At 36.1% G+C, this 15,497-nt stretch overlaps 2 protein-coding genes across 4 annotated transcripts in view; one reads left to right on the forward strand and one right to left on the reverse strand.

Moving 5' to 3' along the window:
* Positions 1-2,674: 2,674 nt before the first annotated feature.
* LOC126972476 (meiotic recombination protein DMC1/LIM15 homolog) lies at positions 2,675-11,733 on the reverse strand. The gene is made up of 5 exons (XM_050819273.1): positions 11,262-11,733; positions 10,533-10,697; positions 8,496-8,598; positions 7,511-7,678; positions 2,675-2,959 (listed from the first exon to the last, which is right to left on the reverse strand). The coding sequence occupies exons 1-5, from the start codon at positions 11,582-11,584 to the stop codon at positions 2,702-2,704; spliced, it is 1,017 nt and encodes a 338-aa protein (XP_050675230.1). The 5' UTR covers positions 11,585-11,733; the 3' UTR covers positions 2,675-2,701.
* Positions 11,734-12,074: 341 nt separating this feature from the next.
* The window catches only part of LOC126972434 (zinc finger CCCH domain-containing protein 18-like), a 32,493-nt gene continuing 29,070 nt past the window's right edge, over positions 12,075-15,497 (forward strand). For 2 of the 3 annotated variants that reach the window (XM_050819199.1, XM_050819201.1), the window contains exons 1-4: positions 12,243-12,495; positions 12,851-13,597; positions 14,474-14,622; positions 15,154-15,252. In XM_050819199.1, coding sequence (XP_050675156.1) covers positions 12,853-13,597; positions 14,474-14,622; positions 15,154-15,252 — 993 coding nt within the window. In that variant the 5' untranslated portion in view covers positions 12,243-12,495; positions 12,851-12,852. Of the gene's footprint in view, positions 12,221-12,242; positions 12,496-12,850; positions 13,598-14,473; positions 14,623-15,153; positions 15,253-15,497 lie in introns of those variants that run through there. The other variant, XM_050819200.1, reaches the window with a different exon arrangement.

Consider the following 15,497-nt stretch of genomic DNA (forward strand, 5'->3'; position numbering starts at 1 on the left):
CAATGAGCAAAAAGCTCAAATATTTGCCGATCACCTTGAACAGATTTTTCGCCCAAATGAGTGTGATCCTAACGAGACGTTTATACCAGATAATATAGATTATTTTAATCTCCAAACAGGACAGGAGGACATTAAGCTCTGTTCACCTGAGGAAGTTTAGAGAGAAATAAAATAAAATATAAGTAAAATAAAAGCTCCTGGATATGATTTGATATCCGGGAAATTCACCAACTCCCAAAAAAAGGTCTCGTTAAATTAACGACCCTTATTAATTGTGCAATTAGATTACGAAATGTACCAGATCTGTGGAAAGTTGCTGAAGTCATCATGATTGCAAAACCAGGAAAAATTGTAAGATTGCAAAACCGAACCAAACAGCATCATACAGGCCAATTTCCCTGCTTCCTGTAATGTCCAAGCTTTTTGAGAAGTTGCTACTTAAACGGCTAAAGCCTATATAGAGATTAAGAATCTGATTCCAGAGCACCAGTTAGGTTTCCGCGAAAAACACTCAACCATAGATCAAGTGCATAGAATTACAAATATTATAGAAAAAGCCTTAGAAAACAAAGAAGTCTTCTCCACAATATTTCTGGATGTGGCGCAGGCTTTCGATAAAGTTTGGCATTAAGACCTTATTTACAAGCTAAGAATGGCTTTGACCATAAAGACGCAGCAGAGAAAGTTCACATAGCGGTAAACACAGTGGTTAAGTGGACTAAAAACTGGAGAATTAAACTTGATGAAAGTAAATCTGTTCATGTAAACTTTAGTAATAAGAAACCAGATAACGAGCCAGTTTACATTAATAAGAAAATAGTACCATACGAAAATACAGCTAAATATCTGGGCATGACTCTTGATGCAAAGCTCCGCTGGAAGGCTCACGTCAAGAAAAAAAGAGAACAATTAGAACTTCATTTTAAAAATATGTACTGCCTTCTAGGTAGACACTCTAAGATGTCAGTACAAATTAAAGTTTAATTAAAGAACTTATGGGATCCAGCCGTGGGGCTGCACCAAACAAACAAATATTCAAATCATACAACGCTTCCAGAATAAAGTATTGAGGTAAATTATGAACGCACCTCGGTACATTCGAAACAGCGAACTCCATCGGGACCTTAACATTGAGTTTGTTCACAAAGTTATCCAAAAATTTGCTGAAGCTCATCAACATAGACTTCAACATCACGTGAACATCGAGGCAATCCAGCTCCTTGACAACACTGATATAGTGAGAAAACTAAAACGAACAAAACCTTTTGAGTTAGTGTAGTGCTAGTGAATTAGTGTAATACAATATAAAAATAGTGATATTATAAAAGGCACATGAACAAAGTGACTTCCCCTTAATAGAGACATTAAAGAATGTGTTAATGGACACATTCTTAGTTTAATCTTTCTAGCAGTTTATGTTAAAGTAGAATTACTTATTAGTCTAAGTTATGGCTAGATTGTAATGCAAGTGGGGCAACATTATAATAACTTTATTATTATGTTCCCTACTTGAAAGATAAAAAAATACTTCTTAGACACAAAAGAACGGGCTTGGTAAATGGGTTTTTGTAGTTAAGTTAGGCATTATAACCCATAGTTAGGCAACGTGGCTCTCAAACTTGCTGCGGTCTCAGACATAGTGAGTGACGCCATCTTGCCGAAGTCCTCTCTTGATGGGAGATTCAATGCTGAAGTTGCCATAGCATTTGCAAGCAGGTTAAACAGTCAAATAACTTGGAAAAACGGGAGCCTTAAATAGTACACTGATGGATTTAAGTCCGGATCTGAGGTTGGGTGTGTAATCTCCGGTGAGTGCCCCAAATTTGTTAAATCTGTCGATTTAGGAAACCTTGCCTCCGTTTTCCAGTCGGAGTCCAAGATGGCGGCCGCGCAAATTCCTCACTACTATAAATGTAGTAACCCTAGTAGTAAACCCTATTCATATTAAAGGTATAAGATTCGCATAAGAGGTGTATTATGTTAAAGATCTTTTAAGTTATTTTATACTTTTGAGTTTGTGAAGTCGGTTTTTTTATGTCGTAAAATATAGTACAATGTATTGGCACCAAAATGAGAAAACTCGATGAACAATCAAACAACAAAAAAATTACAGATTCCAAATTCAAAGGTAATATTTTTTGTATTTTTAATTGTAATAGTATTTATATCCAGACTAAGTATGTATAGTTGTATATCTTAATATATATAATATTTCTTTTGTGCGTCTGTTGTAACTGAACTCCTCCTAAACGGCTGGACCGATTTTAATGAAACTTTTTGTGTCTTCAGATGGATTTGAGATTGGTTTAGATTCTCAATTACGTCCATATAATATAATCCTGCTCATGTGTAAGTTAGTGAACTCCTCCTAATGGCTTTTTCAAATTTAAGACGTGTGTACTGGACGTCTGTCAGGTGCACTAGTGTATTTATAAATAATTATTAATTAAATAGAAAGTAAGTAAATCGAAGTACACGTTACTTTGCGGAAATCCATAATTATCCAAATGTTTTAAGTTTTCCTAAGTGTTAATTCCGCCAATATTTGTCTTTAAACAATTCGACACGTGTTTCGCCTCTACACGAGGCAGGACATGTTGATTCGCCAAACTCTGGCATGAGACACTAAGTGAGTCTCGTTTGGACAAAGTAAAACGCTAAGTATTATGTTCAGTAAAATATTTAATTTAAAAAAGTGATATTAATCTTTAGCATCCGCAACTCCACCGTTAGTAATGGCGAAAGTGGCTTCACTTTCAGGTAAATCTGGCGAGTCGTATATTTTTGCTATTCTGTTCTCGCCCCGGCCCTTTCTGAGAGCGATTCTAGTAGTCGAGGCATGGGCAAGGATGTTACCACCGATGGGCTTCTTGGGGTCAGCTTGGAAGCTGAGGGTAGCTCCTGGGTCTGCCGTCATCTGGTTCGTAATGAAGACCGCTACATTGTATTCCTCAGATATCTATAAGTAAACATAATATCCTTTTTAGCGGCATGTCGTTCATCTGATAACCAAAGATTTGTTTGACCTAATTCCTGCCGCCGAATTTCACCTTCGCAAGACACGCCACAAGTTAGGATCCCCACCATCTGCATGTGTGGCGGTCTTCCACAGAGCGATTTTCAAGGAGCTTCCTTCCACGTACTACAAAGCTGTGGAATGAACTTCCTTGTTCGGTGTTTCCAGTAAGATAAGACATGGGTACCTTCAAAAAAAGCGCGTACACCTTCCTTAAAGGTCGGCAACGCCTGTGAATCCTCTGGTGATGCAAGAGAATATGGGCAACGGTGATCACTTAATGCTAGGCGACCCGTATGCACGTTTGTCCCCCTTTTCCATACTAAAAAACCTTCAAAAAAGCGCATGCACTTGTTTAAAGGGCCGGCAACGCTCTTGTAATTCCTCTGGTGTTGCAAGAGACTGTGGGCAGCAGTGATCACTTAACGTCAGGTAAGCCGTATGCTCGTGTCGTCTCTTCCATAAAAAAAAGATTAGCTCGGTCATAATCCGAAGCGCTGGATTTACTATTCACAAATTGTGGGCGAAATGTGTAATATGAATTTCACAGATTTGCATGATATATTATATGGCTTACTATAATAATATTAATTTAATCATATATATGCTCATAAAAATCATTTATCTAATTATTCAACATTGACCCGTCTCGATACCAAATGTAGATATTTCACCCCAATGCTTCCGATTACTAAATAATCTTATCGTGTTCCGAAATGGAGCCGATTTACCCGGATGCTTATTATCTATAAGATACAAAGTACACAAATCTCGATGATTTAGTAATCTATAAGAACATATTATTAATAGCTTGTCCTGACTGACTGATTTATCATCTCAGAGCCTAATTAACTGGATTTTGGGGTGAAAATTTTGCACAAAAGTTCTTTAAATGCTGTAACTACACACTAAGAAAGGATTGATGCAGATCTCACCCCTAAGGCGGTAAAATAGGAGTAGGACGTTTGTATGATAGTCAGTCATTTTAAAAATAATATGTATGAAATTGCATGTAGGTTGCTAGGGCCTGGGTTGTGGGGCCTACTTGCTCCTAGTTATAATATTTTATTTTTATTTATTCGGGTCAACAAACAGTAGCACGCAGTGCTTAGAAAAAAATCTGTAATAATATAATACAGTAATACTATACACCCACTACGTCAACCACATAATTATTAATTAATACTTAATTACAAAAGTTACTTGTATGAATATAAGTGTAGATATTAAAAATATATTCGTTTAGTTTTATTCTTATTATTCTACAGGTTTAGTCTAATATGGTAATATTCTTCTTAAGATAATCCATGACCAGCTTTTTGAAAGAACCCACACGAGTGGAAAAATATCTATTGCCAAAGCACGCATTATACAGGGTGGACCAAAAGTCTGTTTATAATTGGAATGATGATTAAAAAAAAACTAATTACAGTAGATCAAAATTGCTTATTGTTTTCGATAGTAAACAAAAGGGGAATTTTTTTCTTAAAATTCACATCATCCATATGCAATCCTTCATTATTTTGGCATTGCTGCAATCTAGAGCGGAAATTTTCGATGACAGCTTTACATGTTTCTGTTGAGATGGTTTGGATTTCTGTGCGAATACGATCCTTTAATTCGTCAAGAGTTACTGGGTTGGTTCGCTGGAATGCAGGGGTTTTTGATCACCATGACATAGTGTCACTCCAATAACGACAATTTTGTCTTTTAACATGCCCATTTAGGTGGAAGTGTGCCTCGTTGAGATAAAAGTGTTTGTAAAACTGGTGAATCGCTCTACCATTTCGTTCGCAAACTGCAACCTAGTGGCATGGTCCTGAGGCCTTAATTCCTGCACCATTTGGATTTTATAGGGATGTAGACTTAAATCTTTCTTGAGAATTCGGTTTAATACATCATTATCTTGGCACGTTAAGGACAGCATACCGCTTTCGAGTTGAAAGTCCAGGTTGGTCACGAACAGACGATTTTACTCGCTCCACGTTTTCGGGGTCCCTCGACGTTCTAGGCCGGCCAGATCGAGGTAAATCCATTGTTGAACCCGTCTTCTCAAACTTGAGCACCCATTTTTTAATTAATACACCTAAAAGAGCTTGATTTTTGTGTCGTATCTTGTAATGATTGCAAAACTTTCGTTGAGCTAAGGTCGCAGAATCGTTATTTCGATAGTACTCGCGTACACAACGCACGTTGACTACCGCTGAACGACGCCAGGTACTAAATTCCCATTGGCCGCTCTTGCAATGCGTAACCCCTCCACCCCCCTCCGCCGCCGCTGCTAGACGCGGCAACCAATTCAAATGTTAACGGACTTTTGGATCACCTGTTATGAGTGTGTCATTTCCCATAGTGGTGAGCGCTCGCCAGAATTTGTACGACATTTTATAGTAGCAAAAAGTTTATGCGTTTGATTATTGCGTACATGGCTTCTAACTGGTATTTTGTAGCAGAGTTTACGAGTTAAAGGAATACAGTCGTATTTATTATGACACAGATCAAATAAGAGCATAGCTTCAAGATGGGCATATTTACAAAATTTTATAACCAAGCGGGAGAGTTAGAAGTTGAATGCTTATTTAAGCAATTGAATTGGTCAACTTTAAAGATATCTGTGAAGCGTGGCCTGTTTCAGCTAGTTATTTTATGCCAAACAGACTCAAACCCAAATATTTTCTTTCAAACAGGATTATAAAATAAGTTAATCAACGCAAATCCAACGTACCACAAGATAAGAAGTGCCACAGTCCTGAGAAGAACGGGCGCAAGAAACTCAGTGGGCCTCTTCAGTTTTTCAATAAATGAATTACAATTTACTCATTATATAGCCCGGGAATGGTAACTCCATTACCAAGGTAGTAGTAATCCTTAACAAACTTTTTATTATTTTGAATTTTTTAAATATTTGTTTTGTAGGTACATTTTCTGGGATCATTTTGTAAAAACATACACATCTCCTAAAAAAAACTTATTAAATCGACTAAACCGAGTTGACTCTCCTTAGTCGAGTTAGTAAGGTATAAGCTTGTTATTTTAAGATTTTAATTAATATTGTAAATTGTTGTGTTGTGTGTTTTTTTGTTGCTAATAATGTGTTTCAAGATTATACCTTTTTATTCCAGGTCTTCACATTAAATTAGCATAGTTTCAAGAAAATAATCTCTAACATGCCTATATGCATACATTACCTCCATTATAAAGAAGCAAGTTAATCTGTTAATTCATTTAAAATTTTCACTTAATTATTCTCTCCGAACTATGTTATAGGTAACGCGAACAGAGCAGTATAAAGATGGTATTAATATTAAACCATGGGACATAATACTAAGACAACAACTTTACTAAACAGGCCATTCTATATCTGTTAATTTTTTCTTATCTATTTGAGCGCGTATACTGCATATCTGATTTTACTAGCCAATCTTCAGTGGCGGCCCATTGTGATTTGTGATGAAGAGAAATGCCAAGATAAATATGTTTAAATTATTCATTAAACTAAGGCACTAAATCCGTACTAAGTACGTCAGACAGAGCATAGTTTACTTCATCATATGTAACCTGATTTCTTTTTATTTGAATATGATTGAAGTTTCTGCCGCAAACCATACTTCCTTATGTTTTCTTAGGTAGATCATAAAAAATAAATATCAATGGTCTAAAAATGGATCCTTGAGGTAAGATAAAATTGGGAGGAGACCCAGGAGATCTCCATCCCAATCTGAATTCTATTGTTATAATTTATAATATTATAATAATTTACTTATATTAAATTTATATTATAAAAATAAAATACAAGATATTATAAGGTTGTGGCATAATTTTCAACCTGCATTGAATGTTGAGCACAGTCAAAAGCCTTCGATAAATCACAAAATGTACTTGACATTCTGCGAGTCCTCTCAGGCTTCGAAATATTTTTGATTAGCTCTACACCGGCAACCTTAGTTGAACGTCCCCTTGTAGAATCAAACTGTTTCATATGAAGGAACTTATAAGAGGTAGTTAGTGACTATTGCATAATATAACAGTATTTGTACGTTTTGATAGATAGAGCCTGACAAGATACGTCTTACACTCGCGATTATACAAAGTAGTCAAAATAGAGGTTAACTGTAAACGTCAATTTTTCGAAGTTTTCACAGCTGTCACAGTCTATCTAGATTCTAGACGTATAAATGATCTAAGAGGTGAACATTCCTTTGTTATTTTATTGAGTTCTCGTGACACGCTTCGTCATGCTCGCTTTAATGTCACTGCTTGTGGCGGCGACGTGGGGCGGGTCTATCCCTTTCATCACGGTCGAGGGAGGCGATGGCTGGCCAATACGTCATGCTCGTGAACGGGTGCTACTTGTAATGGCTGGGTGATCCCTTTTATCCTTGTATTTGATATTAATTTCGACTTGAATTCTTCAGATGCTCTTGAGAAAAAGGATGCGAACAGATGGATATTTCTTTTAGATTATAAAAGTCTTCTCTGCTCTTAAAGTCTTACCTTTTGCAACTTGGACAGAACTTGGGCTAATTTTTGCTGCCTATCAGCAAGTTCTCCCCGACCAGAGAAGTCAACTCGGAATAATGCCATAATGGAGTCCACTATGAGGAGCTTGAATATACCAGCTTCTTCGTGGAACTTTGCAGCTACAAAGTCTAACAGCTCCATCTATTTAATAAAATAGTCACAAATTAAGCGGTGCATTATATTGATGGTTGACAGAATATTGTTGCCAGCTAGATCTATTTAGTTTTTTAGTTGTTGAGCAACTGGTAATGTTGGTGTTGTTTTTGATGGAAAAGGAGGACTAACGAGCGTACGGGTCACCTGGTGTTAGGTATTCACCGCCGCCTACATTCTTTTATAACACCACAGGAATCATAGGAGCATTGCCGGAAGGAAGGTGTACGCGCTTTTTTGAAGTTACCCATGTCGTATCGCCCCAGAAACACCTCACAAGGAAGCTCATTCCGCAGCTTACGATGAATAAAGTTCCTTGAAAATCACACTGTGGAGGAACGCCATTCATCCAGATGGTGGGCAGTATATCCTTATTTGTGGCGTATCATGCGAAGGTGGCATTCGGTGGCAGGAATCAGATCAAACAGCTCTTCGGAACACTCCCCGTGATAAATGCGGTAGAAGACACAAGTTCACAGAGCACTGGGTTCCCGGCATATTAAGCTGCTCTGCATTGCACGCATTGGATTGAGCTGATGGGTGCGCCAGACCAGAGATGGCAGCATGACCTGCGCTTTGTAGAGCAATAGTATTTGGGCCAGCTTCAAGTATTGCCGAGCTTTATTTATGACACCCAAGCCAATTCGGCTCTATCCTCCCGATGACTGCGGAGTTGGCAATCACTCGAGATTTCGAGACCCAGTATTCCGATACTATGCAAGGCTTTAAGGGAAGTGTTGTCGAAGAGCGGTGATACGACAAAAGTTTTGAATCTTCTTTTAAATTGTTGCATTATTTCTCTTACCTGATGTTCTGAAGTATATGCTCGAGCATATAATACGTTGTCTAAGACACCATTTTGGTCCAGATTAAACCTATCGGCGATTGGACGAAGTCTGTCTGGACGACTATAGTTTTAGTTAAGAAAATATGCATTGACTCTTATGTTACTATCAATTTTTATGAAGTAGGAAGACAAATGAACATAAAGGGAACCTCTCTCTATAATCATTTGAAGCACCAGATGATTCACAAGAACGTTGTTGGCCTATGCAGTGAGTGTGGGTTCTCTTAAGGTGGTTTTTAAACGAACCATGCATGTCATATCGAATTCATATTTAAATATTTTAGTTTCAAATCACTTACTTATTTAACGTCAAATGCGATCATTCGAGAAGATATGCCTTTAGACCTGAGAAGAGTAGATGCTAAAAACTTAGCGGGGCTAAACTTTATTTATGCAAATTCATTATCCACCTACACTCAAGTCTATTTTATCTTTTATTTAGTTAACAGGTAAGGTAGATAGTAAACTTTACTATAAGAATTTTTCTTAATATTTTTTCTAAGCTAAATCAACTTAGCCGAGTAGGGATTACAAGTTTAGGTTTCTTCCTGGTATTAGGTAACATTATAATTTTCACCATTAAGAGAAAATTGTAAAATAATATTGTCATTATGAGAAATCTATAATATTGTCATTATGAGAAATCTATATTGAATTATGTTTTATAATAAAGTATATAATTACTGTAACGCTGTTGATTACCTACATTATATTATCGAGAATATATTAAGGAGTATAATTTTTCTCATAATGGTTCTCTAGGGCCTAGCACATAAATATCGGATATAACTCCCTTCTGCATCACACAATATATCGTACCTATTTATATCGCCTGCATTGCCCCATATAATATTATCCCCAATCAACTTGACAGATCAAGAAAGGAAGGTCCCTCAAAACTTCTCATTAAATAACATTTATTAATTTAAACCACAACATGAATTTCTTGCTCAACTTTGGCGATAGGTAAAGTTGAAAATTTGAGTAGCTGGGTGAGGCATATTAATAAAAAAGAATACGGCGTACTTGTAAAGGTCGTGAAGTCCGGAGTAAACTTATCGACACCACTTTGTATACCAACCATTCCAACCAGCAGACCATCAGCTCCTCGTCACTCGACCGCGACGTCCAATCGTTGTCCACGGGTAGACACTGCGTGTCACCAGTGAGCATTCGGTCCACTTAGGACCCATCCGTTGGCAATGCGCAGTCAAAAGAAAACAAGCATGTAGTAACGGATAGTTTTTTTTTATGAAAAGGGACGAGACGAGCAGGACGTTCAGCTGATGGTAATTGATACGCGCTGCTCATAACAATGCAGCGCCGGTTCAAGATTATTAAAAAACCCAAAAATTCTGAGCGGTACTACAACTGCGCTCGTCACCTTGACACATAAGATGTCAAGTCTCATTTAAATAGTAATTTCACTAGCTATGGCGCCCATCAGACTAAAACACAGTAATGCTTACACATTACTGCTTCACGGCAGAAAAAAGCGTTGTGGTACCCATAATCTAGCCGGCATCCGGTGCAAAGAAACCTCCCACTGGTTACCAGTTACCAATTTGTCCACTTAACGAACCACGCATGGACAGCTTGCGAGCTAGGACTTCCATAGACGCTACGGATTTGATGGAGTGGGCGTATATCTATACAAAAAATCGTATAAACAATTTAAACCGTACGAAGCAAGGCATAGTGGGTCGGTTGCTCCATCGATCCATGGTCTCATGTGCTTGAAGATTAAAACTGACCACTGTTGCCATAAAAAAACATCTGTTAATATCTGTGGATCTTGAAATGTGTCTTTTGAAAGAAGACTTTGACAAATATAATAAAATAATATCATTTGCGAAAGGTGTAATATAATGGAGCAGAAATCAGCGTATCATTTTTACCATACAGCTCCCTCGTCACGATTTTGTGCTTTGTGCAATATCAAGATGTATGCCGGTGGAGCCTATACCCTTAGTAGTATAAAGTAAAAAAGGATACAATGTGTGTTCTGTATCAAGAAACATGACCTTCCCCCCTTGGAAGGCGCCGTTGGGGATCTGTGTAGTAACACATAGAGTATGGGATAGTTGTGTCTTCCCTGTACGGAACTCCCCAAATACTTCAGTTATAGCCATCGATTCTATACCGCCCGCTAACAGCTTGCTGGAGGAAATTATTAAGATTTAGTCGCTATGTCCATGTGAATGGGATATATTGAGGTATGTTACGCAGTAACTTTTGTGATGCGTTATGGCTCAGACCATGCACATACATGTTATAGGCAGTTTATTCCGCTTGACATAAGGTTGATCACCGCTAATTTTCTTTTTGTGCGACGGTGGAATTCAGCGGCAAGAATCATCTTAATAAGCTCTTTGGCAGAACACTCCCCGTGATAAATGCGGTAGAAGACACACAATGAAGCGACGTCTCTACGCAACGTCAAGTGATCTAGCCATTCACATAGCTGGATCACTGACAATTCGGGCAGCTCTGCGTTGTACGCGATCAAATAGTTCGAACTGATACTGGGGTGCACCAGACCACAGATAGCATCAATAAACTTTAAGTGGTGGGACCTATGCTTTGTAGAGCGCTAGGATATGGGCTGGCTTAACTACACTTAAAATCGGAAATAAGCACGATAATAGACCTTACATCTGTTAATACTATTAATTTACTAACATAAGTAATTTATTATTTATTTACATACTTTAGTTTACTTACTCTAACTCACTACTTCCAGTGCTGATTTTGAATACTTGTTTTCGTCGATCGCTAACTTCTAAGGCGGTCATGAAACCAAAAGTGACAACTTTTAAGCATGCTTCTTTGATCTTTTCGACTTTTGTCTCAGAAAAACCTTTTATATTACATAACTTCTTCTTAGTTGACATCTGAATACCTTTTAGGGTACATATTCCAGCCCCTTTCAATTTTTTTATGTCCGCTACATTAATTCCATGTTTTTGTAATATATCTACGTCCAGAAAGAAGCTTTCTTCGTCCTCATTTTCAGAAACATTATCGTCAAGAGCTTGTTCAAGCATATTATTGCTAATGTATATTGTTTCTGTTGTCTACAAACACATTCAAAATATTAAAAAAAAAGATAACAGAAAACTCTGTTATTAATCTAATAAGAAAATTAATTTTGTTAGTATTATAATGATGAAAACATTAATTCAATACGAAATGGCGTGAAAAATCTAATGAGAATTGAGAAGTGAATATTGGCGCCAAAACATAATTGACCATAGATTGGACTATATTTTTTCTAATTATTTTATTTCAAGAAAGTCTTCTAGGCCATCAGCTTAAACCTAGACCGCATCATCACACCAGAATATTATTAAAAAAACCATTACATTTACGATCATATCGAAGAAATAATAAAATTAATGTCTTATTTTTTAATTATGAATATATTATATGAAATGGTAGTTTAATAAAAAATTATAATATGAATACAGAGAAGCCTGATGATTTTTTGTCTATATTATAATTTGACATCAGTCAAATCAAAACATAAATGTCAAAGTCATTTCTAAAATCACAAATGTTTGCTCATGCTGCGAATTGCGATCTGCGATGCTTTGAAAAGGTTTGCGGCGCAAATTGAAGATTTTTCCGATATTCATTTATTTTGTCTGCAAGAAATATTCATCTAAGCTTCTTAAGTTAAGGTAAGGGAGTAATTTAACCCTACGGAAGTTATGAAGTGTTTATTTATTATGTTCATATTATGTATTTCCTCCTATATCACAGCCATGTTGTAGTAGTGTTGATTTTACTAAGTTTTCGTCAGTTTATCGTTTACTGTAAAACCAAAGTTCACACAAGTAAATGTGACAGACCTGAGTTTAGTTTTGTGTTGTGGTTTAAAAAGTTAAAAAGTCTTACAATGAAAAGTGTAAAGTGCCAACGATTCAGATTCAGGCGTCAAGGCGTCCTCTCTCAGGTAAGATTGGATGTGTCTCAATATACATCAGAAAGTAGAATCCAACGAATCAAGCCTTTTGTTTGTTTCAAAACTTATTATTAGGGACAATTATATTAAGTATGACAATCATCAGAGCTCAGTAGGCAGTTATAATATTATTAAATGGTAGTTGAGGTTTTAATGTTTTTAATTGTATTGTATCCTTGCTTTGGTCATTATTTATCTTAACTTTGTTATATATTCATATTTTATGTTTTTATTGTGAAAATTATTTTCCATTCTACATTTTTTTTATGTTCAGTTGGAGTCTCATGTTGTCTTTGGTCATGTAAAAATATTGCATCATATAACAATTAGGTCGCCATAATTACAGGGATGGATTCAGAAGACTCCCGTGATGCAGGAGATACTCAATCTACATCTAGCAGTAGTAGCTCAAGCTCGAGAAGCCGTAGGAGCTCATCTTCAGATAGTTCTAAGACAGCTGCTAAATCACAACCTCATTCCCCATCATACCATCCACCTAATGACCCACAATCACCTTCACCTGAAAGACATTCTCGGCCTATCAAAAAGTCATCCAAGAGACCACACACCCCTGATAACTTGAGTGGTGCTCACTCTGATATTAACTCCCCTGAAAATTCAAGGTCTGTCTCTCCAGCTCTAGGTCCGAAATCTCCAGAGGCACCAAAATCTCCAAGTGACATAGGCTCAAATATTGAATCTCCTGAGCAACCTGAACAGTATTCTGCTGGACCTAAATCACCACAAAGTCCCAACAGTTCCATAAAATCACCAGTAACAAGGTCACAACCAGTATCACCTGATTCATCATCACAAATAGCATCACCTACATCACGAAATCCTGAACCACGGTCCCGCTCATCCTCCCCTTCACCAGAAAGAACTTCACCAAGATCATCACCAAGAAGATCTCCAGTTACTAAAAATGAATGGGATGGCAAGGATAAATGGCGGAGACATACCAAAGCAGAACAGAAGATGATGTCAGAACCAAGAGAGAGAAGTCAGTCTGAATCAAGTCAATCAAGCAGAAGCTCATCTTATAACAAGAGAACCAGCACAAGAGATCCAGCTACTGAAGAAATATCAGATGGTAAATTATAAATTTAATTAAAAATCATTAAATATCAATTATTCATATCTATATATATATAAAAATGAATTGCTGTTCGTTAGTCTCGCTAAAACTTGGACCGATTTGGCTAATTTATTTAAATTATTAATTAATTGAATGAATTATTTGTGGAAATCCAGGGAAGGTTTGAAAGGTTTGAATAAACATGAAAATCCTCAGATTAAAATAAAAACAACAATTTTGATTTTCCTTTGATGTGTCCCCCGTCATTCAGAAATCAAATAAAAATAATAGTTTAAAATGAATAGCTAATTAGAATTTTTATATTTTTCTAACTTTCTAAGGAGGTAAAAAATAAACTTCCTTAAAACACGGGTAACACTTATAAAAAGGAGACTTTTTGTTTGTTTTAAGTTTATTTTATACAAAAGTTTAAGTCTTTTATTTATCAATTGAGGTAGTATGAAGTCTGCCGGGTCAACTAGTTACTTATAAAAAAATGGGTATGAAAATGAAATTTTTACTGTTACTCACAACCTATTTTATTATTTACGGTACTGATTGATATGAAAATAACATTTATTTATTTTTGAAAACAAAATTTATGACTGTTGCGGGATTTGAAGCTGGGAACTCTCACAATCTCACTCTTCCACTGAGCTAACAGTTTGAGTGACATAAAGTTCATAAATCTTGATATGTCTTTTTTCTTGGGTTGGGTCAATTAATCCCAGATTCTGGGACTCAAAAGTGAGGGCATAAAAAAAAATGTTTTTTTTTTTATATAATATTAGTTTAAATATTTAATTACTATTTAAACAAAAGATTATATTTGATAACATTGCAGCAATTATGTATTTGCTAGAATTTATCAATATGTTAATTTCCTTTTAGGTGAAATGGAATCTGATCATGAAGATCGTAAATCAAGAAGCAGGTCAATAGCAAGTGACAGACAAGAGGAAAAGGAGAAAAACTTAAGCCATGAAGATTTGTCAGATGTGTCAGATTTAGATTCTGAAGGAGATGATAAGTCAGTGAAGGTATTAAAATGATTGAATGTTTCTGTGAGAGTTACTATTTCAATATATATATATTTTAATAATGTAATTGACAATACATATTTGTCTTTTAAAATACGTAAATCTTTAGGAGGATGTCATGTCACCTGGTGCTAAGTGATCACCAGTGCCCTCATTCTCTTGCAACACCAAAGGAATCACGGGAGTGTTGTAGCCTTTAAGGAAGGTGTTTAACAAGCTTTATCTATATTTAAATATAAATCAATGTTTGTATGTTTGTTCCCTGTGTGATCAGATTGTGATGAATCTTTGATAGTGTTCTGGGCATGACCATGATGGCTCCCAGCCCAAAAAGTACACATAAAACTCCACCAATTGGGCTATTATTATGTTTTGGATTATCTAGTACATTGAGGGTTGTATTCAGATATAAATTAAATGAAAAACATGTGCATATAAATAATGGATGTCCGAAGTTAAATTAGCTTCTTTTAGTAAGCTAATTTTGAAATCTCATTGCAACTAGATTTAATAAAATATTGTTTATTTCAGACAAAGGCAGTGAAAAAGCAGGAAGTTGTGAATGGTATCAAATCACAAGCATCACCAAAAGCTGAAAAGGACAAAGTTGAACCACCAAAGATGGAAAAAGTATGATTTTCTTCTAAATCTACAAATTACATAGGTTTGAGTTAGAATGGCATCTAATCTACCAGTGGTAGAACTGTTTAGTAAATATTTTCTATCAGTTTAATAAATCTTCTATATCAGCCAAAGCAAAGAAGGGTTGAGTGAATTTCCAAATCATAAAGCATACATTGGATATATGTTCTAAATATAAAAGGTAGTAAGTACATAGTTTGTGTTCTCATAAATCCCAATTCATTTCTACCTAT

Source organism: Leptidea sinapis, chromosome 26 (genome assembly GCF_905404315.1).
Source record: "Leptidea sinapis chromosome 26, ilLepSina1.1, whole genome shotgun sequence".
Taxonomy (NCBI): domain Eukaryota; kingdom Metazoa; phylum Arthropoda; class Insecta; order Lepidoptera; family Pieridae; genus Leptidea; species Leptidea sinapis.

What these genes read in the sequence shown, in the direction of transcription:
- LOC126972476 (XM_050819273.1), bottom strand. Translation starts at nt 11,584, where the DNA reads ATGCTTGAACAAGCTCTTGACGATAATGTTTCTGAAAATGAGGACGAA. An exon ending in ACTGGAAGTAGTGAGTTAGA is followed by an intron (nt 10,698 to 11,261) that starts GTAAGTAAACTA and finishes AATTTCCTCCAG; the next exon opens with CAAGCTGTTAGCGGGCGGTA. An exon ending in CTTGATACAGAACACACATT is followed by an intron (nt 8,599 to 10,532) that starts GTATCCTTTTTT and finishes CTAAAACTATAG; the next exon opens with TCGTCCAGACAGACTTCGTC.